Below are 26,319 nucleotides of genomic sequence, written 5' to 3'. Positions count from 1 at the left end.
GTAAACAATACTAGTACTGACATCAGTAACTGTTCGATAAAAGTTATCCTAGATGGGATGGTCAGAGGTAGGTACCTGCCTACTAAAGTGGCGCGGTGTTCAAAGAATTAAACCACCGGATTGTATAATTTAAGAATTAAACCGCTAAATAGCCTAGACTAGGTAAAGGTCTAAGAAAACACAGACGAAGTTGTCCAGCGGGATGCTGATGCTGCCTCCTTATCGATATGGTTTAATTAACGCTTTGAATGGTGAAAACAAAAGGTTTGCCTTATCTTCCAGAAAGTTAAAGATACTGTAAGTGTAACCAATACTTTCTGATTGTAACTGCTGGGCCGTAGGTACTTACCTACTCTACCTACCAAAATATTGGGATTGGGCCTAATGCAAGCAGCAGTTAGCAGTGGCAGAAAAGACGTTACAAATTAAAACCGGAATTTATATCCAATTGCAAAGGATTTCTTGCAATATCAATACAGACGTGTAAGCTCGGTTTAAACTCCCAACATTTTGTACTTCTTTCATTGACGGTTTTAGGTATGACTACTTTTAACACAAATAATAGGTATTATATATCGCTTTTTAAATTATTTTGTTATAGACTTGCAAATATATTTGATTTGTGTAAACATTTGGTAGCAAGAAAAATAAAGTATATTTTTCAATCATTTATTAATTTTTTGATAATAATTTATTTATCATGTAACACATTTCCATTAGCTTATTTTAAATTCACACAGAACTGGGAATGGAGCAGTGTGCAACACTGCGCGATGTAATGTATAGCTACGAGATAAGATAGGGAAGCAATGATGAAGACTGACTGATACGGATCTGCTGGTATTTATTTGCGTAACTGGATACATTTTCTGTTATATACAACATATGTACAACTTACAACTTCTAAACTACATAAAAATGTATGTAGTTACGTAAAATAACAGTAGTTTATTTGGAATATAAATAATTATTCACTATACACGACTATAATAATACTGAACCTTAGAACTAAATATTGCATTCTGATAAAATCTGGTCATTTCTCATAATATTATTCTAATACTTGTCAAAGGCTTTATACATAAATATACACACTTCTAAAGATGGAATGTTCTCAATCACTAGTTAAGGCCTACTCCAAACAGCTATTCGACGTCTGCCAATAATAATTTACTTGATACAGTATTTTAGATTACCTACTGAAGACTTCAGAATATCTAAATATAAATAAGTAGGAACTCCAGATACCTTATATGCCGATTATTAAATAGTAGGTCTTACTTTAATTTAATTTACTATTCGAGTTTAATTGTTAATTTAACAAGTTCCAAACTCCTAATTTTGTTAGAAACTTCGTCGGCTAAGTTTGCTTGTTGCAAACGGCGACGTGAGGACTAGTAGACACTGTAGAGGGGTTCGGTGGGTTACCACCAGCAGGGCGCGGGCTGCGGGCCGTGCGCGGACACGGGCGGCTGGTGGTGCAGCGGCTGGTACGGGGGGAGCCCCATGCCCAGCGGCGGCAGCTCCGGCTTGCTCAAGCAAGGCCTTCCATCTTTCACTAGCACCGGAACGGCGACTCGTCGCGGTGAGCTCAAGCCTCCAACGTTCAGCTCGTGCGCTCCTTTTTCTTGTACCGCGCGTTTCGTCTTGTACCTGTGATTTTGGAACCAGATCTTAACCTGCGTAGGGGTCAGGCGGATCAGGCTGGCGAGATGCTCGCGCTCGGGTGCCGATAAATATCTCTGTTGGCGGAATCGCCTTTCTAGCTCGTAGGTCTGAGCTTTAGAGAAGAGTACGCGTCGCTTGCGTTTTTTGTGCACCATGCTGGGGTCGGTGTTGTTGTTGATGGAGTCGTGCTCGTGGTCGTCGTCGTCGGCCTCGACGTCGTGCTCGTCGTCGTCGTCGCGCGGGTCCGGCACGGGCGGCGACGAGGCCGACGGGCCCACGTATGAGAGCTCAGAGGCGCGGGACGTGCTGTCAGGGCTGGCTTGTTGGCCGAGGATGCCTGTTGGCAAAGAAAAGTCTGGGATAAAAACAATTGAAAAGTAATATTAATTTCATAAATTTAAAATGTTACATTTAAATTCACAGCGTCGCCACTAATATAGGCTAAAAGATACGCAAAATATATGAGTAGGTTCGTACCTACTACATTTTCATGCTATTTAATCAATACAAGTAGGTTTCATTAATAAAGAATTATATATTTCTTGATCAAAATTACACTTAAAAATGTAACGTGAATAAAGTTAAAATTGTTGCTCTATCTCGATTATATCGTACACAAGTAAGTAATACTAATATCCTAATTTTCCCACGTATTAACTAAAATCCCTCGCGCCATATTTGCTCTTAACTGGAGTTCATAAATAAATTCATAACAAAACGGAATTATAACACCACTACAGTTGACATACAAATCTCGACTTAATCCTCAGGGTTACGCTCCATTTAACTCCAACTAAGTTCGCATACAGAGACGTGAGAGGGTAAAATGGGGCAACATTGTAGTTGTCGCCCTCGGTGAACGGTTCACACGCGCTGGGCGTGGCGCGGGCCGAGGGGGGAGCCACTCCCACCCCCGGCAGATGGTACTTTGTATCCTCATGAGGACATCTTGGAATTTAATCATGGTAATGCATGTCTATGCTCTATTCAGAGGATACCATAGCGAGTATAGGCTGATATTTTCTAAGATAATTTTCGGTTTGAACTACTAATTTTAATGGCTCTACCGAATTAGTATTTCATATGATAAGGGGAAAATAAAAGACGTAAGATAATTAAGCGCAACTGTTTTGATACCTAAGTGTTTTTATCTAGTGCTTGAATAATTGCGCCTTAGCTGCCTTAATCATAGGTAATTGAGCTATTATACCTGCAATGTGTACCTATCCCGCGTGAGTAGATACATAGGTAATTTCATGCCCTGAACACATGAGCTGAAATGCTGTTTAGATAAAAACTGTTATCTAATCTTCATCGTAACTTAAATAGACATCTCGATACTTTGCAATCTTTACGTCTTCAATGTAGACGATCATTAAACTGAAGAAATTCTAACTAATATGTATTTGAAAAAGTATAAACCTGAAATTACCTAGGTATCTAGATAAAAGTGTCTATTAACTTACATATTTAAATACTCATAGGTATATTGTGTCTTTACTATAGCCAGCGGGACCACTAATCAATTCTTGGTTATTAAAATGAAAAACTCATGGACATGAATGAAAGTTAGACCTTACTACAAACAAATCTCGAAGCGTCGCAGCCGACGGGACATTCCCGCCCGAACAACAGACAATGACGGCACAATAAAATCTATAACTGTCATTGAATAAAGAACAAATAGCGTCCCTAACAGCCGCAAACATTTGTAATTGATCGCCAGCTGCCGTCTATAGCTATTGGTGACAAATTCACCCCTACCCCGGCCTGTGGGGCGTGAATGCTACCCTTGGCGTGATTCGCATTTAGTGACACGGTATTTTTATTTGAGTTTAATTTTATGTTATATGCTCTATTCGGAAACAATAGAATAGTGTTTATGAAGCATCGATCATTTATAAAAAAAACTTTATTAATATCATCATTAGACCATTTCATTTCATTTGCTGCCATTTGTGGACGCAATTTTACAACAGAAAAATCTCTCAAAAATGTCTGCTAACGGCACCACGGAAAACAGTTGAAATTTTATTAAAACAAAGAAAAGATACGATTTATTTAGTTTATATTTCATTTTAATGTTTTGTTTGGCCTTACCGTATTAAACCTGCTTTTTCACATTTACAATTTTCAATAGACACAGAATGTATTCGTTTTATAAATAGTTTTTCAAATATTTTAAACCAACACGGTCCGACAAAGGAAGTTCCGTTAAAATAAACAAGCAATCGGACGCCAAAAGTGTCTGATAGCGATAAAAATAATTAATGACAACAGCAGATTAGTGTGAAGGCACTCCACTGGAGGAGCATTTCAAAAAATAATCTCTGCCTCTCGAAACTCACTACCGAATAATATTTTCGAGTGGGCCATATTGTCGATAATTCGATTATGTACTCGTGAATGTCAAATATGAAGATACATTTGATCAAATATGCATAGTGTTTTATGTTTAACAAGTAAGTACTTAAATATGTACTTCAAATAATTATGTTACACTCTCATCCGAAATTAATCAAACATGAAACTTGGGTCAACGTATACCCGATAATATATATGTTTGTATAAAAATATTTACCTATTGATAAATTGCCAAATAGCAAATACTATCTACCTACTGATATTATTGCGTTTTATAAGTTGTATGTTAGAACCCAAATAAGTACAACTACTATAATACCTACCTATTTTTATTACCAAATTTTCTGATTCGCACTTGTTCGCACATAGGTGCCCACCCATACCTACCTATCTAATGACTATATTGACTATAGATCGTCACATTAAGAGTTTATTTTTCGTATCTATACCGATTGTTATTCGTGTACCTACCACATGGTTACACAACAAATTTTGTACTTAAAGCACTTTTTTTGCGAAAGAAATCAAGAAATGAATAAATCTTACTAAACTCCGCCACTTTTAGAGGCGGAGTCAAATAGTTTTTAAAGGTTCAACAACGCACTCCGCACAAACATCGCGATCGCCTAATATGCTAACATTGTTTACCTATGATTTATAATATTTATCTAAGGCCCACTTGCACCATTTCACTATAATAACCCGGGGTTAACCGGTTAAACCTGGAGTTACCATGGTTACCCGTATAATTTGACACTGGGTTGACGGTTAAACCGCTTAACCCCGGGTTTGTGGGATGGTGCAAGTGGGCCTTAGTAATTTAAAATAATAATTAACAAGTGCGAGTCGGACTCGCGCACGAAGGGTTCCGTACCATAAAGCAAAAAAAAAACGGAAAAAAATGCAAAAAGAAAACGGTCACGCATCCAAGTACTGACCACGCCCGACGTTGCTTAACTTTGGTCAAAAATCACGTTTGCTGTATGGGAGCCCCACTTAAATCTTTATTTTATTCTGTTTTTAGTATTTGTTGTTATAGCGGCAACAGAAATACATCATGTGTGAAAATTTCAACTGTCTGGCTATCACGGTTCGTGAGATACAGCCTGGTGACAGACAGACGAACGGACGGACAGATGGACGGACGGACGGACAGCGAAGTCTTAGTAATAGGGTCCCGTTTTAGCCTTTGGGTACGGAACCCTAAAAACCAACACTTACCAGTATTGTCATGGTGATCCAACGACAGCCAGGGCTGGTGGTGCCGCAGCAGCTCCGGGGGGTAGTGGTGGGGCGGGTACGGGGGCAGCTCCACCGGACAGGCGCCCTGCGGGGGCTCCAACTTGCCCTCGTTCAGACCCAGGATGTCCGAGATCTGGAACCCAGGCCGCTGGCCAGGCATCTTCATGCTATCCAGGAGGCTGAGGACAAAGGAAATATGATGTTTAGGTTTGGTGCCTATTGTGAGTGCCGAAGTAAGGGATGCAATATCTACTTATTTATTTTATACCTACTAACTACAGCAGCTACCTACTTAATTTGTGGAGCTGAAAATAATCTAGGTAGTTCTTTAATAGGTAGGTATCTTAATTAAATGAGAACCTTTTACTTAATTACATACAAGAAGAAAATATAATAAGTAAAATAAGCAGCAACTTTTGTGTCCTGCTCTGCGTCTATTGTGTATCATCTGCTAAATTGGTTTGTACATGATATAGGTAAGTACTGAATGAGACGATGATGATGATGATGACGCTAGCCTGATTTCAACTTAATTCAATAACAGGAATATTTTATTTAAGGGACAAAATACCTAAAAAGAATTGATAGAGATTTTTTGAAACGCAAAGTTTAAACTAAAATTCCCTTTAAAAGATTTAAACGCGCAATGTTACCGCACTCGTAGTTCACTCAGAACAGTCTCGCAAATCAAAGAGCAACCCGTAAAAGCCACTTTACACGCTTGTCCTCTCAACAGTCTACTTATGAATGAAAGGACTCAAAAACGATGTCGTACTCAAGCTCTACATTCATTGTGAGGGCGTAGATTGAAAGAAAACATGAGTATGACATTCCGACAATCGAAACGTTTTTATAAACCTCTCGAGAACGTGACCTTAAGAATGAAACAAGTCCATGGTTATTACAAGCACCGTGCCGACTCAGAGAAAGATGGATTTACCACTTCTTTACGGCTGGTTGTTTGAATAAATAGTCATAGTACAATAGGGATTTCTAAGAAAATTGTACGTCAGTTACAATTGATCTAATCTGCAACGATAAGTCAGTATATAGGTATCAAAATATCCTACATACAATATGCATATAGGTATGGGTAAGTATAATATATTTAACTACCGAAAATTTTAATTAGGGTTGAAGCTACTACTGACAAAATTAATTAAAATTACAACTTTAAAATTAGAATCACCACCGCAATGAATATCTACTAATCTTACTACGTAGGTATATTATTATTATGTCCGATGGATTTGCATATAAAACTCATGGTTGGGTTTGTTGACAAGTTTCATTTGCAGCTAGGACAAACATTGTGTTTTTTTTTCAAATTTAATTTAACACGCGTATTCGGGAAACGAGATAATCACAAGATCTAGAAACGATATAGATATCAACTAGATTTACATTAGATATCGACTAGATGTGACTTGGATATCTAAGTCATAACTTGTCGAAATCGTTCAAGAGGACCTCCAGAATCGCGGAAACGTCAAATTTGACATATCTATCTTACAAATATCTTTAAATTATCCATATCGTAACTTGTTGATGTCTAGTAGAGATCTAATTCATTTTCGGAATCGAGCCGTAAATCTTTTACACATATTACAACCAAGCATAGAGGTACTAATTTATCTCACGTATCAATAAACGGCGGTATATGTCAACTCCAAACACGGGAACTTGTGATGTGAATTGTACGTGAATACGAGTAGGTACGTGACCTGATGAATGGGCTCTCGGGAGCATTTAGCAGGTTGTAAACAAGTCCAACCGAGGTGCAAACTGTCGCACGCTTTGAGAGCTTACACATGTTAGGAATAGGTAATATACGCCGAACTATTTTCTGATCTTTACGTCTTAGGTACTAATCAACTACATACAATTTATTCTTAAGTACCTTTGTGGAACTTGAATTAGAAGCTTTTTTAAGTATCTGCGACTTTTATTTAATACTCAAGACTCCAAGCTTGAACATACTTGATGTTGCCGATAAATATGCATAGGTATTTGAATCAACTTCTACCATTAGCACAGCTAAACTAAAGATATGCGATAGTAACTTCAATTCCATTCCATTCGGAAAAGTTTAGGTAGGTATTTAAACTGCTGGCGTTTTAGGTGCTCACAAAGTAAAAAAAGAAACTTAGCGTTATGGGCTCGCCGCATACGCCTGTGCGCTATCGCTAATGCTACTTGTAAATAAGCTTACTGGACATATTTTACTCTCCGTCCATCTGCTTTCCAAAAGATTGCAGAGCAACAAAAACAAGTACTAAAAAAACAAAGCGTCGATCACAATAAACACTTGGGAAAACTTCGGTCACAAAGATGAGGTGAGGCTCACCCTGGGAACGCAGAGCGGAAGGCCGCCGGATAGAGCGCCGGCAGGAAGGCCGGCGCCCACGGCGGCAGCAGGATGGGGCTCCACGCCAGCAGCGACGCCGGCGGCAGCAGCGGCGGCGACCGCTCGCCTTCCTCGCACTTCATCTCCCGACCGGGAGAGCTCGCCTTCGGGATAATGGTGAAGCCTTCACAGAACACTCGCGTGACACGTGCTGCGCCCTTCGACGCCGCGCTCGCACTGAACAACCCTCGAGTGGCCCTCGGGGTGAAGAACACCCCGCGCCGCCCTCGTGCCTCGACAGCCTACTCAGCGTCGAGGGTGCTCTACTGACCCCCGCCAATCGGCGCGCGCGCCCGCCTGGGCGGGGCGAGTCCCGACCAATCGCGGCGGATTACTAAAGCCTTCCCAACAAAAAAAACCTGGAGTATACTTTGTGAAAAGAGCTTTCGACGCAGCGTTATGTTATGTCGCTTTTTGTAATGAGTGCGCGCGTTAAGCCCATTGTTGAGGCCGGTTCGTTATGGACGCCGCTCCAAATGCCCGAATAACGATTTTCATTTAGAGTGTTTTTATTAAGCCCGTGTAAGCCCATGTTTTGGGAGTTTTTTGCGTAACATCACAATTTCGTTGTTAATGATTTGCAGGCTATTGTTGTATTTACTTATACAAATGTACGCATTCATATCCCAATATGGATATTTATCTCCTACCTATAGCTACTACACATTTGTATTAATACTATTAATAGGTCCAGTCTTATAACTAACTAACATTATATTCAATAATTGTTATATCATCTTAAAGCTTTGTATTATTCAAGATCTTATTGAGAATTGTATCAAATGATAGTAGACTTATATTGGATATTTACACGAGAATAATATGTAAAAGTCGCACAAATATTGACACTAAATTAAATTTGGTGACTTGGTAGGTCCCTATTTAATGCCCATCTTTAAAGTAAGCCCCCAACCCTGTGCCTTAATGACAATAATACGTATGCCTATTCTTATATGTATTTCAAAATTTGATTATTGATAATTTTTGATTCTTTTGACTGAAGTCCAAAATAATTTAGGTATGTAGGTACAGTCAGCCAAGAAAGTGGTCTACCACTTTTCGACTCTATCATCTGATTCATAGAGTCGAAAAGTGGTAGACCACTTTCTTGGCTGACCGTACTAAGTACACAACCGTATTTAAAAAAAAATCATTTAAAACATTTCCTTTTGAAAGCCCGTCATTACTTTTGGAAACATCTGTCAAAAATCCCACTTCGCAGTAATGGACACTTTACATTTGTGTTCAAATTGAGAAATTGTATAGAAACATTTGGCATCTCGCACATGTGCAAGTACTTAGCGAAAGACAATGGCGGCAGCGCCGATGGCGGTCGCAGCAGGTAGGAATGAGAGAAGTATCACTATTTATCACTTTATGACTTGCACGTGTTCCCATTGTTTTAGGAGCTCTTGAACTTAACGGAATTGGAAGGCAATTAAGGATTTTAAGTAGGTTTATTCCACTCCATGAAAACGTTTTTGGGTAGGTATAAAAATGTTAGGTAGGTACCACAATCCGATGGCAAACATGCTCATCCATGTATAATTATAAGAGACATACCTATTTAGAAGTAACGACTATCTTACTCTATCTAGGCAAGTTGATTAACTCACATTTATAGACGGGTCTATCGCGAATTTATTTTATTACCTTTATTTACCTACGTTTCGACACAAGATTCACTGGTCGTGGTCTGGTGGTGAAGTTCTGATTGTAATACTTGTTCACTAATTCCTATTGATTTATGATACTAATAAGCATTATTATTAGTCGACGTCACCATCCCCCATGATGAGAATCTCGTGAAGGCCGAAAAGAACAAGTCCAGCAAGTACCTAGACTTAGCTCACGAGATAACCGCCATGTGGGATGTTGACTCGACGATCATTGTTCCATAGTCGTGTCAGCGAACGGTCTCATAGCGAAGAGTCTCGACCAACACCTAGAGAGACTCTCGCTGGGTGGTTGGATCAAGGGTCAGATGCAGAAGGCGGTAATTTTGGACACGGCGCGTATAGTACGTCGGTTCCTGACTCTACGGCCCTGATCACCGGCAGCTTGGACCCTGGCCCGCTGCCGGCGGCACCCTAGGTTAGGTTTTTTATAATGTGTTTATATATTTTTGTAATGTTTTGTAAGTGTTTTTATATTTTACTTTTATACTCACATTGTAAAATCCTAACCTAAGACCCTAATTGAACAAAGGAATAATAAGCATTACTTATATTATAACATCGCTTGATACTGAATATCTATCTACCGCTAATGTATACACAATACACCTACCGAAGAACCCCTAAAACCTAACCCCTTTCTATAGAAATATCTCTAGTGCAATGCATTACTGAGTTCAAACGATGACTGGATGTGAAAAAAGTTTTTATCAATCATTGTATTTTCTATTGATACCTCAAATATTTTTGCACTGAAATTAGGTAGGTATATTTATGAAGATGCAGGTATACCTAATATTTTTTTCAATACATAGCCCAATATATATTTATTTTATGTCCATAGACAATGTAATTATGTAATATCAAAACTGATGAGCAACGAAGCGAAGTTTAAACCCATAAAGCGCACTTATAGTAAGGTAAAGGGGCTAAACAAAGGGCAATTATTTATATTGGGAACGATCGTAAGTGGCGTGCGCCCACGGGTTTAATTGACTTATTGTGAATGAGTTTTTAAAATATCTATCGCAGCCATCGTTGCGTGCTCATCGCTTTTATTTACAGTATACGCATAATAAAACTATAAAACATAGATGCCAAAAAACGGTTTTTTCAGAATTTCGGACAACCTTTATTTAGCTTAACATTTTAATACACACAATGTAATACTATGAATTAATAATTATTACGAATTGCTACATCAATACTCTACATACCTATATATCTACTCTACCCTTAAATACATATTCTCTACGTATATTATGATCACATTTTAAGTTACCTACTTTTACTAAGGTAGGTACTCTATCTACAATACTTAGATATTTTGACGATGCGTGTTGCTAATGACTTCTGACAAACATTCTGTTTTACCGAAACCTAAGCTGGACGAGCTTTCTGTAATGTGACGAAGCCGGCATTGTGGATCTGATGGTATGCTTTTTTTTGTTAATAAAATATCTATTACGTATATATATCTATTCTCAGGTATTAAATATAATTTGTTTGCCGCCGGCGATAGGAGTTATTTTAGATGATTTCACCCGAGGAGTCATAAAAGATAATAAACCGTTAGTCATCGTTGTTTGATTTATCGGCATAAATAAGTAGGTGCAATACTAAATCAAAATCTTCAATATTCAAAAAAATATCTAAGCACCTATACATATTAGGTCAATCTATATCCCCGTTCCCCGCTATCGTTAATAGAAATGAATAGCGGTCACAAGGGTGCGATACGCTTTTCATTTTGCATCGAATTCAAATAAAAAGTGCGCTCGTTAATCGCCTATTTTAAAAACAGGCTAGAATGTGGAATTGCCCCCTAAAATTATAAGAACATGCTCGTTTTTCTCATTTGTGTGCGTGACACAACGTCAGGAATCTCCACTGGACTCCTTTAAAAAATAACACATCGAGATGCCCGTGCAGGTGTTCTAATCTGATTTATCAGCCTGTCAAGGATTCCGCGGATTCAAAAGATAACTCCAAAATTCAGGTACTTAATGAATTGCACAGCTGCACCCGCTTTGAGGCGCCTAGACCCTAAGTGCCATAAAACTATTGTTTTTGTTAATCCCTTCTATGCCTTCGCATTTGTCTTAATCTCGATGTTGCACGTGCAGACTTGAGCCGTTGTCTTACTTTATTGTTTACCGAAAAGAGGTTTCTAAATTGTTTTTGATAAATCAATTGTGAACGGTGAAGGAAACAGTGATTTTAAGAAAAAGGATTGTATTATGTCACTCTACCTTGCGGAGTTACAACTTTCAGGCCTATTCGGATATCGAGATAATCACAAGATCTAGAGACGATTTAGAGATCAACTAGATCTACATTAGATATCGACTAGATGTGACTTGGATATCTAAGTCATAACTTGTCAAAATCGTTCAAGAGGACCACCAGAATCGCGGAAACGTCAAATTTGACATATCTATCTATCTTACAAATATCTTTAAATTATGCATATCGTAACTTGTTGAAGTCTAGTAGAAACCTAACTCATTTTCAAAATCGAGCTGTTTATAATTTTATATGTAGATCTACTTGCATAGATAGGTCTACGTTACCTACGCCTTTCTCTTTATTATTAGCTAAAAATTATCTGACTTAATATTGTGTGTCATACTTACCATAATGTCCGCAAAGCTAGATTATTCATTTCTATGTTTACCTACAAATCGTATACTTTTGTAGATACAGTTACTTTAAAAAAACAATCGATGTTAAACGCGTTTAATGTGATCCGCGCGTATACTGTGAGGTAAGCTGAGGGCCAGATTTGAGGGATGGCGGGCCCGGGCAGGTGCGCGCGCCCTCCGCTGCGCCTCACTAGGCATATGCTGGCATTGTTGGCCCTCCCGCTATCTGATTATTCCGATTATGCGCACTTTACGATGTATCTTAACTAGCGTGGAAGCATAAAAAGACCGAATCGAGCTGGAATCAATTCGGTAAGTAATTTCTTAGAAAATAAATCCAAAAACAGTTTGTACAAAAATAAGTTCTCACTTAAAAGCTAGTTATTATTTTATTAAATATCTTACATTGTTTATTATATTTTAACACAGTAAATATGTGTTACTTATAATAGGTACTCTATAAAACCTTTTAAAGAATACTAAAATAGTTCCTTTATTAGATAAGAATAACACAGATAGTTTTTAGGTAGAGTCTTAATTTTAAAAACCGAATTTCATGCCGATATTTTTTCAAATATTAAAAACTGTACAAGAAACTATATTGTTCGTTATGGGGCACTCTAGTTGTACCTACTGAGTACTGAGACACTGTTAACATTAATCATAACTCCCAATTACGATATTTTGTAATCAAAATTATTAATGGATTACCAAAGCACACCTGTCCAACCGGGATTAGAACTCCGAACCCCTCAACAGGCACAAAATGTTCGACCAAATGCGCCGGCTGAAGCCCGGAGTGAGGGAGAGCCAAGACAAGTATGAGGGCCAAGCCTCTTTAAAATAAGTAGAAATTCTTGTTTAAGTATATACAATAATAATGTGTAGGTATTATTATAATAATGTTAAGAGTAGGTGCAATTTAGTTTTCATCACACTCGCTCAGTAAATGTGGAATTGCACGCAGGTTTAGCGGGAGTTATAGAAAAAGCGTTCTCCCTAGGGAGTTATGAAGTTTCTAGTGCCATAGTTAGCAGTTTTTTGTCTTTATACTTAATTGTTGTATCGCAAGTGTGATGAAAAACATTGTGTGTAACTCGGGGCATAATAATAATAATAATTTATTTTTAGTCGGCTCACAAAAGTGCTTAACAGTCTTTTGTCAGGAGGCAACAAAGTGCGCGCCTTCAACGCCTGGGTAATGCCTTTACTCACATACTCCTTTGGCATACTAAGGTGGACTCAGACCGAGCTGGATGCCCTGGATCGGAGGGTCCGACAGCTGCTCACCACACACCGTATGCTGCACCCACGCTCGTCTGTTATGAGATTGTACATCCCACGGAAATGTGGAGGTCGCGGCTTTCTAAACGCCAAAAATCTTCACAACCGTGAGGTGTACAATCTCAGGAATTATTTCCTCAACAACGAGTGTGGGATGCATCGTGATGTGGTGGCAGCTGACAGGGGCCTCACGCCGCTCTCCTTGGCGAACGAGAACTGGCGCAAACCTGTAGTACTAAGCACCGAGGATCGCAAGGCGGTATGGAAGGATAAGCAGCTACACGGGCGGTTCTACAAGGCCCTCATGGGACCCGATGTAGACCTTCCCGCGTCGGTGAACTGGCTACGATTCGGGGACCTCTTCGGAGAAACCGAGGGTTTTGCCTGTGCAATTGCGGACGAAGTTATCATGACGAATAACTACCGGAGATATATCCTGAAGGACGGTACGGTCGACATTTGTCGGGCATGCCGTCGTCCCGGAGAGTCACTCAGGCATATTATCTCCGGTTGTTCTCATCTTGCTAACGGCGAGTACTTGCACAGACATAATCTCGTAGCCAGAATTATACACCAGCAACTTGCCCTCCTATACGGCCTTGTGGACCGTGAAGTGCCGTACTACAAGTACTCACCTGCGCCAGTTCTCGAAAATGGTCGTGCCACGCTCTATTGGGATCGATCTATCATCACTGACAGGACTATTGTAGCCAATAAGCCTGACATCGTGCTGATAGATCGATCGCAGCGCCGGGCCGTGCTCGTCGACGTCACCATTCCCCATGATGAGAATCTCGTGAAGGCCGAGAAGGACAAGTCCAGCAAGTACCTAGACTTAGCTCACGAGATAACCGCCATGTGGGATGTTGACTCGACGATCATTGTTCCTATAGTCGTGTCAGCGAACGGTCTCATAGCGAAGAGTCTCGACCAACACCTAGAGAGACTCTCGCTGGGTGGTTGGATCAAGGGTCAGATGCAGAAGGCGGTAATTTTGGACACGGCGCGTATAGTACGTCGATTCCTCACTCTGTGGCCCTGACCACCGGCAGCTTGGGCCCTGCCCCGCTGCCGGCGGCACCCTAGGTTAGGTTTTTTATAATGTGTTTATATGTATTTTTTATTGTTTTGTAAGTGTTTTTATATTTTACTTTTATATGCATATTATAATTAACCTAACTAAAGAAGAAAGATGAATAAAGATAATAATATGCCCGCAGGGCAGCTTGTGGCGAGCTGTTGGGAAGTAACGATCCCACGGACCCGAGTGCTCCCGAGAGTCGGTCAGGGTCTCCGTCTCCGGCGTGTCTTCGTCGGTCGGAGTGGACCCCAAGGGGACCCGCAGGACTCTCAGCTCTGGCTTGCCTTAATTGGCCGTCCAGAGAGGAGTCGTTAGAGTTATATGCTCCAGGGGTGGAAGTGAAAGATGCATAAGACGCGAGTTGGCACAGTGGCTGGTAACAGCCACTGGGTAGAAAGCGGCGCACACCTCTCGACACCCCTGAGCCGCTCACACCAATGTTGCTCCTGGTCGTCTTCGCGACGGCAGTTTCAGGGGCCCATCTAGTGCGCGGCAAGTCACCACCTGCCTCGATAACTTGTGTAAACATTGTTATGGCAGGTGTCCGTACGTCTTTGTAATAACCCAGTCTCATAGTCCACCCAAACTTCAATCCATAGACCGGTATACTGTTCTCTTTTTCTACAATAGTCCCAATGCCTGCTGAGACCGGCTCATGGGTGTCTATTGTTGCACCTGTGAACGGGTTCCAGCAGGCGTTCTACATGACATAAAAGCTCTCCAAGGGGCCTCTACGTGTTGGATCTGTGTCCCCACGCAAGCCTATCAAAAAACCGGGATTATAGGCCCGTGATATCCAAGGAGATACAAATAATAATATCGCAAACTCGAATCTATAAATCGCTCCGGCAAGCCGTCGCGATTTAATTTACTCTCGTTTGTAATATTCAACTTACGCCACATGTTGCACATTTTTAAAACCCGAGTGTCGAAGATAGGAGATAAATGTTTATGAGTGTTTCTTTTAGTTCTCAATAAGCTACTTGATAAAATACACGCCAAGTAATTATCTGCAGTAGTCAAATAAGTACAAGGTACATAGAACCGTTACTCTACGTCATCTTAAGAGTGAACATCAATGTTATGACCTTTCAATATAAAACAGCACCTAATTTTGCTGGTTCAAATAAAGCAAGGGCTTTTATTGCAGTGAACGCATATATTTAGTATGGAAACCGCCTTTAGGAACATTACCGTTCAAATTCTCGGGCCAAATTAGCACACACACACAATTACGCCTACATTCAAATAGGACGACGCGTTTACAGAGCCTGTAATCAAAGCTGGTAAACAAAATAAGAGTCATCTTTATTACTCTAATGGTACATAGCTAAGTGTAGATGAAATGCATATAATGTCAATAACTACCAATCAGCGACATTAATCCGCTAATAACCTTCTTGCTGTACGTACTGGCCGCTGAGAGTTCGCGGTTCATATTTGATTAGAATATGACTTGGACAGGGATAGGTTTATGCCATACAGTGAAGAACCAGTCAAATAATTCACGTATAATAATTTAATGCAGATTAAAAGATAACTAGTTAAAATGTTGTTATGACATGACAGACTAACTCAACATAAGTAAATATATATCATTGTTGTATAAATGTATTCCGCTATAATAAGTATTTTGTATATTTTATTATCTATCTGTATGGCAGTGCGAAGTCACGTTCAGGTATAGTCTGTCCGTTTTTCTAAGATCAAGTACGCCACAGTAAATGTATGGCGAACTTGATCTTAGAAATCGGACTGGCTATACAGTCTGCAAAATTTACATGGGTACAAGAATCGGGTCAAAAATATTTGAACAGGCGGAGTCACAATAAATCCCCACTTTCAGTTCAGAATATTTTATATGTATATAGCCGGTCAAGCAAGTTTGTCAGTAGAAAAAGGTGCAAAATGAAAATTTTGTATGGGACCACAGCCGTTCGCGCGCTTACATTTTCTAAATTTGCCGCTCTTTTCTGTGTGCATTTGTTAAATGAATTCAGTGAAAGCATGATAGGAAAAATGTATCTACATATAGGAGACCGGGTATGATTATCTCACGGGTTATATCTCATGAATAGAACATATTCTAGATGGTTTACTAACGAATGGCCCAAAAACGTTTCCCAAAGTATCACATCCCAAACTATGTTTCCCAAATTATCATTTCCCAAAAAAATGTTCGGCAAAACAACTTATCGCATATTTTCAGTTAGCAATAGTCTTTTTTGGCAAGTTATTGTTTAGCAAATAATTACTTGGACAAGTTTCATTTTACCAAATATTATTTAGTCAAATGTATCATTAAGCATAACTTACATGTCCCACAATATTGCATGGCATACAATTTACATAGGTACCAATAGAGAGGAGGCTGCGGAATTTATTTGTCTGGTACTTAGCTGATCATTACATATATGTACATAGTAAAATGTAACGTCAAAAAAAACATTCCTCAAAAATATGTAGTAAATGATCACTAAAATTAAAACTCCATTTTAATATAAAATGATAACCAAATTTGTTACATCTTGCTATACTATTAAAGCAAATAACACCAAAGTAATAATTGTAACCCAAAAATTGTAAATAACTACCAATTTTTAAACCACATTTTAGTCTAAAATGGCATGCAATTTTTTTTACATCTCGTTATTCTATTAAATTAATTAATCCACTTCGATGACCTTTTTCTAGTACACAGTATTTCGTTTCTGTATGGACGGCAGTTCTAACCTAACCCACTTTTCTAATAGCATTTCCATAGTTCTCTGCGAATAGCATCTTGTGGGAATCTGAATGGAAAGTAATGTAAAATGGCAATACCAAATTTGATTATTAATTTGAAATAACTAGGTAGTTTTTTTTAACCGACTTCCAAATCTCAAAGAAGGAGGTTATCAATTCGGTTGTATGTTTTTTTTTATTTTTTTTATTTTTTTTATTTTTTTTATTTTTTTTTATGTTTGTTACTCCATATCTCCGTCATTACTGGACCGATTTTGAAAATTCTTTTTTTGATTGAATGTATATGCATACAGATTGGTCCCGTTTTTGTCAAAACCCAGTTCTGATGATGGGATCCATGAGGAATCGAGGGAACTCCTCAAATCTTAAAGGCATACATATAGTGATTTTTGGGTTTTTATCAACAAATCAAGCATATACACCCAAAAAAGTGACATTTGATGAAGTGGAACTGCTGATGATGATCAGAACGGAACTCTTTAACGACGCATAGTTCACGGTTGGCGATTTGTCCTCTTCGTTATGTTTGTTAAGCAAGTTAAGTTTTTAAGCCACATTTTTGTCAAGCTCGAGTTCTGATGATGGGATCCATGAGGAATCAAGGGAACTCCTCAAATCTTAAAGGCATGCGTATAGAGATTTTTGTATTTACCTCAGAAAATCAAGCATTTTCATTAAAAACTGTTGCATTTGATGAAGTGGAACTGCTGATGATGATCAGAACAGAACTCTTCAACGACGCATAGTTCACGGTTGGCGATTTGTCCTCGTCGTTATGTTTGTTAAGCAAGTTAAGTTTTTAAGCCACATTTTTGTCAAGCTCGAGTTCTGATGATGGGATCCATGAGGAATCAAGGGAACTCCTCAAATCTTAAAGGCATGCGTATAGAGATTTTTGTATTTACATAAAAAAATCAAGCATTTTCATTAAAAACTGTTGCATTTGATGAAGTGGAACTGCTGATGATGATCAGAACAGAACTCTTAAACGACGCATAGTTCACGTTTGGCGATTTTTCCTTTTCGTTATGTTCGTTAAGCAAGTTAAGTTTTTAAGCCACATTTTTGTCAAGCTCGAGTTCTGATGATGGGATCCATAAGGAATCGAGGGAACTCCTCAAATATTAAAGGCATACGTATAGATTTTTTTGTATTTTCATCATAAAATCAAGCATTTACATTAAAAAATGTCGCATTTGATGAAGTGGAACTGCTGATGATGACCAGAACAGAACTCTTCAATGACGCATGGTACACGTTTGGTGATTACGAATTTCGATTTTGACTTGGACTGGGACCCGGACTCGGACTCATACCCGGATCCGGTTCGGACCCGGACTCGGATCCGGATTCGGACCCGGACTTGGAACCGGACTCGGACCCGGACTCGGACCCGGTCTCGGACCCGGACACGGGCCCGGACTCGGACTCGGACTCGGACCCGGACCCGGACTCGGACCCGGACTCGGACCCGGACTCGGACCCGGACCTTGACCCAGAAAACCACTATGATACCTTAACTAAATAAACAACTATGCTTACCTATCATAAAATTAATGTAGGTATAAAGTACGATGATGCCAATCTTACTAGCCCCTCCCGCTTAAACCCCCGTACACCGCACGGCATGCGCCATTAAGTGGGTTAGGTTAGGTTTGAACTGCGATCCTCACAGAACCGAACAAGGATTAGGTTAGGTTAGAACTGCGAGCCTTACAGAAACGAAATGCTACTTGAAAAGTGGGTTTGATTAGGTTCGAACTGCGATCCGCACAGAACCGAACTGCTATCTGAGGAGTGGGTTAGGTTAGGCTAGAACTACGACCCTCATGGCTCCTCTTCACGATGGGCCAACGCCGGCCACTCCAAGGGACGCATTTATGCGTTAGAGGGAGCAAGTGATATTGCTATCTCATTCTACCGCATGGCTGCGTTCCTTGGAGTGGCCGGCGTTGGCCCATCCTGTAGAGGAGCCATTATACAGAAGCGAAATGCTAGTAGAAAAGTGGGTGGTTTTACCTCCTTTTCTACATAGTGTACCATCTACAATAATCTTTCATCGGCCCCCATGGAAGTCGGTTTTTTTTTCTTAAAAATTATATAGCTCCATCTCATGAAATAAAAAAGGAAAATACAAATCTGTAAGAAGGAATTTATTTATAATTATATAGAAAATACCTAAACCAAACACAAGTTAATAAAATAGTCTACTTCATTTGGCATAACACCATCCCTATTATCCTCGCAATTTAAAAAGTCGTATGTTGTTATGAAAGTCGTATGCAGTTGTTACGTTTTAGCTTAGCACGGTAGTATTGAAAACAAATCGTCATGTTTTTTCCAATTTTTACTGAAGTTATCTGTTTACTACAAGTGAAAAGTGATTCCATTGTCCTTGGTATGAACTAAAATAACTTCTGCACCACTTCACGACACATGAATATATTTTTATTACAAAAACGTTGTTTTTATAAATCAATTTAGCCATTTGTCACTGACTGTCATCTCGGTCGCGTACTGAGATTGCCAATCGAGCAGTTTGTAAGTACCGCCTATCGCGGGGTAGTTTGCGTTGGGTCATAATTGAGCGGACAGAATACTTCCATGTATATCATTTCGCTGTTTTATTGCCGTTTAATTTATATCCAGCAAACGTGTCATTATGCGCCGATTTTAAAAAGATGATCATTTCGTATTTGCAATGGCTAATGATAAAATAATGGGGGCTGATAGCGGGCACGATAGGAAAGTAATTTGTGTGAAAGTTGAATATATACCGCCGCGCCATTCGTACCACGCGCCGCCAATCGCCAGAAAAACTACCCTATGACCAAACTAACTTGAAGCTTGAAGCCATTACCTGTAGCGTACCGCAGCTAAACTATGCATAATATGCCTAATTTGAAAACAACTTTGTATCAAGGAACCTATATAATGGCTTCGTGCTTCGAATAGGTGTTCGAATAGCTTAGCAGTAGGAACCGCACGTTGTCCTTTCGTATTCCTGACCCAGATTAGATACGAAAAACAAACAACAATCGTACACACGTCATTGACCCGACACCTACGGTACTTAAGACGAATTTATGACCAGCGGAGTCATGGATTCCCTTTAATTTGGTGACTTTGCCAACTTTGCGATCTCGTTGGAAATTTCGTTATGGCAATCTGGTTAGGCGCACGGGTCTAAATGGGTGGTGGCACGCTAGCTCGCGAAGAGGGTTTCAGAACCAATTAAGGGCTAGGGCGCCTGGGAGAGGGCACAGCTGGTGGATTACGAGCTCGATGGTGCTCACTGCACCGCTTCACCGCCACGAGTGCGGACACGCAACCGCCGCACCCGAATACCTGTTCACACGCGACACCATGACGAACACACTATCAAGTATTTCTTTAATTTTTGTTTATAATCGGAAACGTATAATTTGCTTGTTTTAATAATTGGTAACTTAAGCAGAAAAGCAATTTGTTTGTCAAGGCTGCGTTTGCATTATTTAGGTAATTACGCATTAAAGCTCGGGTGTGGTTGGTCCTTTGGGGTTAAAGTGGATTTTGCATTCCGCTTGTCACCTCACCTCAACAGATTCTTCTATGTTCTATGTTCTTACTGGAATAAACTATGTGTTGCAATATACCTACCTATTGTTTGCTTGTCTGAATTATAATGATAGGTAGTTTAAGTACCTTCACGAAGTATAGCGGTAGGAACGGAAACTACGGGAAGCTTTTCGATGAAAGAGATGACCTACAGAACGTGGTCGAGCAACTGCTCTCAGTAGCGCTAATCTATCTAAATGCTGTTTTACCTAATATAGGCGTTAAAAATATGTACTAGGTAAGGTACTTACCCGTAGTTTACATACTTACCTACGGTATCATTAGTCATTCCTAGCCAATGGTTTGTATACTTACTTAAATCCTTAGCAGCTAAAATATCTAGACAGGTCGACTCAAAGCTTAAATAAACACATTTCCATTACATTTACGGGTATTTGTACCTAATACGAGTACTACTAAAAAGTATTTCTAAAGTTTCAGAAAAATATATTCATAGTAGACATTCACATGTAGACGGCAAGCATTTCAATAAAAGAAGATAGGATCATTGAAATACACGTTTGTTATAAAGCTGTGCAGCGAGGATGCACTTGGCGGCGGCGTTCCTACATTGTTAAGTTCGCGTGCATAAAACCCTAACTTTTCTTCTTTTATTTTGTAAATAACCCTTCTTTATGGGCACTGCACGAAGTGAACATCAATAAAATTTAGCATTTAGTAACTTTTTTGTAGCAAGTAACAAATGGAAGTTTACTGTCTACCTCTATATATATATTTCTATGGATTAATCATGAGTATAAATCGTTCATAAATTAAATTTTGAACTTATAACTTATGTTATTTAAAAGTAGAAACACCAGTAAAAAATATTTACGGGTTTTCTCTCTCTTTCAAAATCCCTTTTTTGTTCATTTTGGTACTTTTTTTTTACTGTTTTTTTGTGTAATTCGACATTGAGAGACTTTATACACATGTATTAATTAAGCAATAGGCAGGTCTACAACCAATGGGTCTACGGTCTACATGTTTAGATTTAGTTACTTATAATGATTGGTGCAATAAAGAATATTTACTTACTTACACCCGGTGTATACCTAAATACCTAATGTAATTCTTTTACTAGGTATGAATGGAATGGATAACAACCCGATTTGATAGCTCTTAGTGTTAACTTATGTTATTATGTTTTTATACATTTTTATACTAAACTCACCCGGGTTATTCCCTAGGCAGGGAAGACTGGGGAGACATGATCCTAGGGTTAGAATTGCTATTTTAGATTATTTTTAGGGTTCCGTACCTCAAAAGGAAAAAACGGAACCCTTATAGGATCACTCGTGCGTCTGTCTGTCCGTCTGTCCGTCTGTCACAGCCAATTTGCTCCGAAACTACCGGACCAATCAAGTTGAAATTTGGTACACATATGGAAATCTGTGACCCAAAGACGGATATGTAACGTCAACAAATGAATTTTAAACATAGGGGTTACTTTTGGGGGGTAAACGATAAAATTAAAAAACAAAGTTTTGAAAACAGTATCGTGTTACATATCAAACGAAAGAGCTCATTGTGAGAATCTCAAATATATTTTTTTTATAAATTTACAACAATAAGTTTAGAAGTTATTCAAGAAAATAGACAAAAAATGACCATTCCCCCCCTCTATCTCCGAAACTACAGGGTCTAAAATTCTGAAAAAAATACACAAAATGTATGCCTTTACCTAAAGATGACAGGAAAACCTATTAGAAATCTAGAGTCAAGCGTGAGTCGGATTTAAGAACAAAAATGCAGTTACGTTTTTTTAGGGACACAGCCGCAATGGTTTAAGTGAAACGTGATGTAGACAGCTATTGCGAAGGCCCTAGGCCGATATCCGCATAAGGCCGAAGGCCCGAAGCGATCCGAAGAGGTGTGCCTTTAGCTTCATGCGTGTCGGACTGAAGACAAAAAATGCGAGTAGGCTGTATCTGGCACACAGCCCCAATGGTACTTGTAGTACTGATTGATTAGGTTACTATTGTTACGTGTTTTAAAAAGCACTATACTGGGTGGCCAAAAGAAAAGTGTATTCCCGTTGCCAACGTGCAACCCCGAAATCGCGAAGAAAAATTTGGCTGTTTCATACATTTTGGCTGGACCGTTTTCTATGGGAGCATACATTTTTTTCGCGATTTCGGGGTTGGTCCCATACTAAAAGTTGCTTAGTATAATCTAAAACCTCCTTGGCTAAGGGAATGCACTTATTTTTTGGCCAACCTGTAGGTATTATCTCTCTTCGCCCTTCGCTTTTAAGTAGGAAGTGCGACCCGTCGGACGCTCCGAGTATTCAGCTCTATGCGGAGCTCGGTCTTCAGTCTTCGCATTTGGATACTTGTACTATTGTTCGGCATTTAATCTTCAGAGTTGTAGAGATATAAGCCACCACGCCAGAAAACTTCATGTAACATCTGGTTTTTGATTGACCCATTCGGGTTTTTCAAGACTTTTCACTCACGTCACGTTTCACCTTCACGTACAAAAAAAAATGTTGAAAATTGTGTGATGTACGGAACCCTTGAAACGCGAGTCCGACTCGCACTTGACCAGTTTTTTTATTTAATATAGCTTTATAACGTAGGTGACCAAGACTCCCCAAGGATCAAGTCTCACCAGTATCCCCTACTAATAGGTAAATATGCTTTACTTACGCATAAGAGTTGTACCGATAGTCCTCCTCTTGCGGCTGCCGCATCTGGTAGTTAGGGTCATAGTACTCCGGCGGCGCCCAGTTGCTGTCATAATTGTAGTATTCCCCGTAGCCCATGTCCTCACCCATCATTCTCATTACGCACCGCACTCCAAACTTACACCTTTACTTCTTAACTTTAACTATGTTTATTATAATGTACGAAATTGTTAAAATGGTGGCAAGTCTGCCGCGCGCCTAAGCGGGACTGCAGGGGATCGGATCGACTGATCGATGCCTGTGCCCTTATCAATAATATTGTATCGTTATCATATCTAGCAGCTTTCCCCGATACGTTTTATAAACGACGCGACGAGCAGCCAATATTGCACAGATAGCTTTATCGGTTCAGATGTGCCACGGCGTGATGTTATGAAATCCAGGAATGACAGGTGTTGGAATCTTGCGATAAATGTTTTGCAGTATGACGGAAATGATAGCCGTGTAGCTAAGCGCGGACTGATCGGAAAACCCTATACCTATATAGATAATTAACATAAGGTACCCACTTGTATAATTTGATCTGACCCCAAGCCAAGGTTTGTACTAACCGACCACTTAACGTTACTATTAATTTTGGATAAAACTCGTTATGTAATCGCAAAGAAAAGTTGTACCTAACTAAGTAGGCTATGAATAGCACAACTACTACGTTCAACTTAAGTAAGCAACAAAAAAAATTGAATACCTATGACATTTATTCCAAGTAGTTTTTTCAGTATAGACGTTATTTAGAATAACTTTATTATTAGACTTATACCTATTAGGTACTGGTTCGCGTAGCTCGTCCGATGTGCCTTATAAGGCTGATTTTCCATCAGAGCTAGGTTTTCACGATCTACGTTTGCATTCTTATTAACTTCGCCAATTTATATGAAAACGTAGCACTGGTAGAAAAGCAGCCTAGAAACGTTGTATAAAAGCGATAGTCTAGGTAGGTAGGTATTCATAAATGTTCAAAAACAAATAAACACTAGAACCTATGCCATTAATTATTATATAAGTTAAGCAATGAAGCATAATTTAATTGAAATATGAGGATATTAAAAGTTACTGGAATGCAATAACAATTGAATCGTTTAGGTAACTTGGTGGGTTATCTTCTATACCTACTTACTGAAAATATTCTATTAATTTTGCTCATAATAACTTCATCGTTTAGCTTTGATTTAAAAAATAATTCAACGATATTATTTGTGCTTTCATGTACCTATCTTAGAATACGTCAAGTACCTACCTATAATTTAAAAAAAAAACAGGTAAAAACCGAAACAATCTCAATAAGATCACAATGGGATATCAATATCAGTCTAATAAGATGCATTGGGGGTATATTATTTCATAATATACGTAAATTTTCTTATGTGTAAGAAATAAATTAAATAGACTAAATATTAAACATGAAAAAATCAGCCAAGGAAGCCTATGCCGTATCCATTGAGCTAATAAAATATAACACTCTTATTAGAAGACAATCTAATAAGAACAATCCCTTTGTCCCATATTATCTCCTTCCGTGCCAACTAGAGCTCCAAATCAATCCAGATTCCTCTAAACAAATTCAACAAAAAATCATGTTTTTACCTCTGGTGGGACTCGAACCCACAATCCTCGGCTTAGGAGGCCGATGCCTTATCCATTGGGCCACAGAGGCGGACGGCGGAGCGGCGCGAGAGACGCCTCTGGTTCGAGCGGCCGCGTCACCGCGCACGTCATGACGCCCGCGCTCACACCAATTAATACCTAACCGATAATTACATACGGTAACGTTCGGCTTCACTTGCGGAAGCACTCGTGAGTGACGGTGTGAGACTCACTCTCGGTACTAACAAAAAACACCGGTACCCCCATGGACATGTAACAAAGCAAACCTACGCAATTTACGTCCAAATGTCAAATTTGGAACTGAAGTTTTTTATACAGACGTTTCTTTTCTATTCGAAAGCTAACTTGGTATATTTGGTCGAAGCGGAGGTAGATAGAAACTTCAAGGAGCGAAATTCATAATTTAATAACATACGCTACAATGTACGTAACCTTGATATGAACTGATAGCGGTACGTTACCTACCGAACTAAACACGAGGTCACTAACCTATGGTATCACCATATTTTAATGTCGCCACATTTAAGTATGGCTATGAATTAAACATAGGACCAATGTTTATATAGTTGTTTCTCGTTCGCTGTTCGTATTAATTATGTTCTAATTATCTATGAATACCAATTTCGGGCGAGAATTGTCTGTTCCCATATTTCGGGAAAGACAGACAGACAGACGTTGCACGCTATTATGGGAACCGCTAATTTGGGCGGATATGTAGCGACGAATTTAGATTCACATTTTTCGAGCGCGCCAAATATTTCGTGAAAAACGAAGAATTTAATTGTTTTAATTTTAATTATAAATGGTTGATATTCACGCGAGGTGTCAATGCGCATTAGACGTTGTGGCTTTTAATAGAATGTTTGACCTCGATCTAGTCCCATGCGTAGCTTGGCGTAAACCGGCCCATGTGTTAACTAACGTAGTTTCTTAGATTAGTTAGTAGGCGGCTGATCGACATTCATTCAAGCAAATAGTGGATCGCCGTTATAAAAATTGCACCATATATAAAGCAGAACCTAATACACAAGACGACGAGCTGTTTCGTAGTGCGAAATTTTGTTGGCGTACTTTTGATAGTTGAACTAAATTTATCAAGTGCTAAGTTTTGAAAATCTAGAACTTATCCTAATCTGGAATCTACAACGAAAGTTAAAAATACCAATTACGCCTAGAGTTGCTAACCGTACTATATTATATAGTATTGTACTATATTTTGGCTCTCTGTACTATATAATTTTGGAAAAATTTATAGTTCGCTAAAATACTATATTTCCGATTAAACGTAAATTACACTCATGTTTAGTATTTTATCC

At 39.2% G+C, this 26,319-nt stretch overlaps 1 protein-coding gene and 1 non-coding gene across 3 annotated transcripts; both read right to left on the bottom strand.

Annotated features, from left to right (window-relative positions):
* Nucleotides 1-824: 824 nt before the first annotated feature.
* LOC134671251 (homeobox protein vnd) lies at nucleotides 825-23,808 on the bottom strand. 2 transcript variants are annotated; one of them, XM_063529063.1, is made up of 3 exons: nucleotides 23,361-23,808; nucleotides 5,254-5,453; nucleotides 825-2,005 (listed from the first exon to the last, which is right to left on the bottom strand). In XM_063529063.1, exons 1-3 carry the CDS (start codon nucleotides 23,495-23,497, stop codon nucleotides 1,425-1,427), a joined length of 918 nt encoding a protein of 305 aa, XP_063385133.1. In that variant the 5' UTR covers nucleotides 23,498-23,808; the 3' UTR covers nucleotides 825-1,424. The 2 variants fall into 2 exon arrangements, with proteins under 2 accessions (XP_063385133.1, XP_063385132.1); XM_063529062.1 differs by lacking the exon at nucleotides 23,361-23,808 and adding an exon at nucleotides 7,622-8,285.
* Nucleotides 23,809-24,979: 1,171 nt separating this feature from the next.
* Nucleotides 24,980-25,052, bottom strand: Trnar-ccu (transfer RNA arginine (anticodon CCU)). The gene has a single exon. It is a non-coding gene; the product is annotated as a tRNA-Arg (tRNA).
* Nucleotides 25,053-26,319: the final 1,267 nt, after the last annotated feature.

Source organism: Cydia fagiglandana, chromosome 15, assembly GCF_963556715.1.
Source record: "Cydia fagiglandana chromosome 15, ilCydFagi1.1, whole genome shotgun sequence".
NCBI classification, from domain to species: Eukaryota; Metazoa; Arthropoda; class Insecta; order Lepidoptera; family Tortricidae; genus Cydia; species Cydia fagiglandana.
The sequence above is the reverse complement of the archived record's forward strand: the minus strand, read 5'-3'. Positions and strand labels throughout refer to the sequence as shown.

Coding starts and splice junctions, on each gene's coding strand:
- LOC134671251 (XM_063529062.1), bottom strand. CDS start 7,764: ATGAAGTGCGAGGAAGGCGAGCGGTCGCCGCCGCTGCTGCCGCCGGCG. Junction 5,454..7,621: donor TTCCGCTCTGCGTTCCCAGG/GTGAGCCTCACC, acceptor CTTTGTCCTCAG/CCTCCTGGATAGCATGAAGA. Junction 2,006..5,253: donor GGATCACCATGACAATACTG/GTAAGTGTTGGT, acceptor CTTTGCCAACAG/GCATCCTCGGCCAACAAGCC.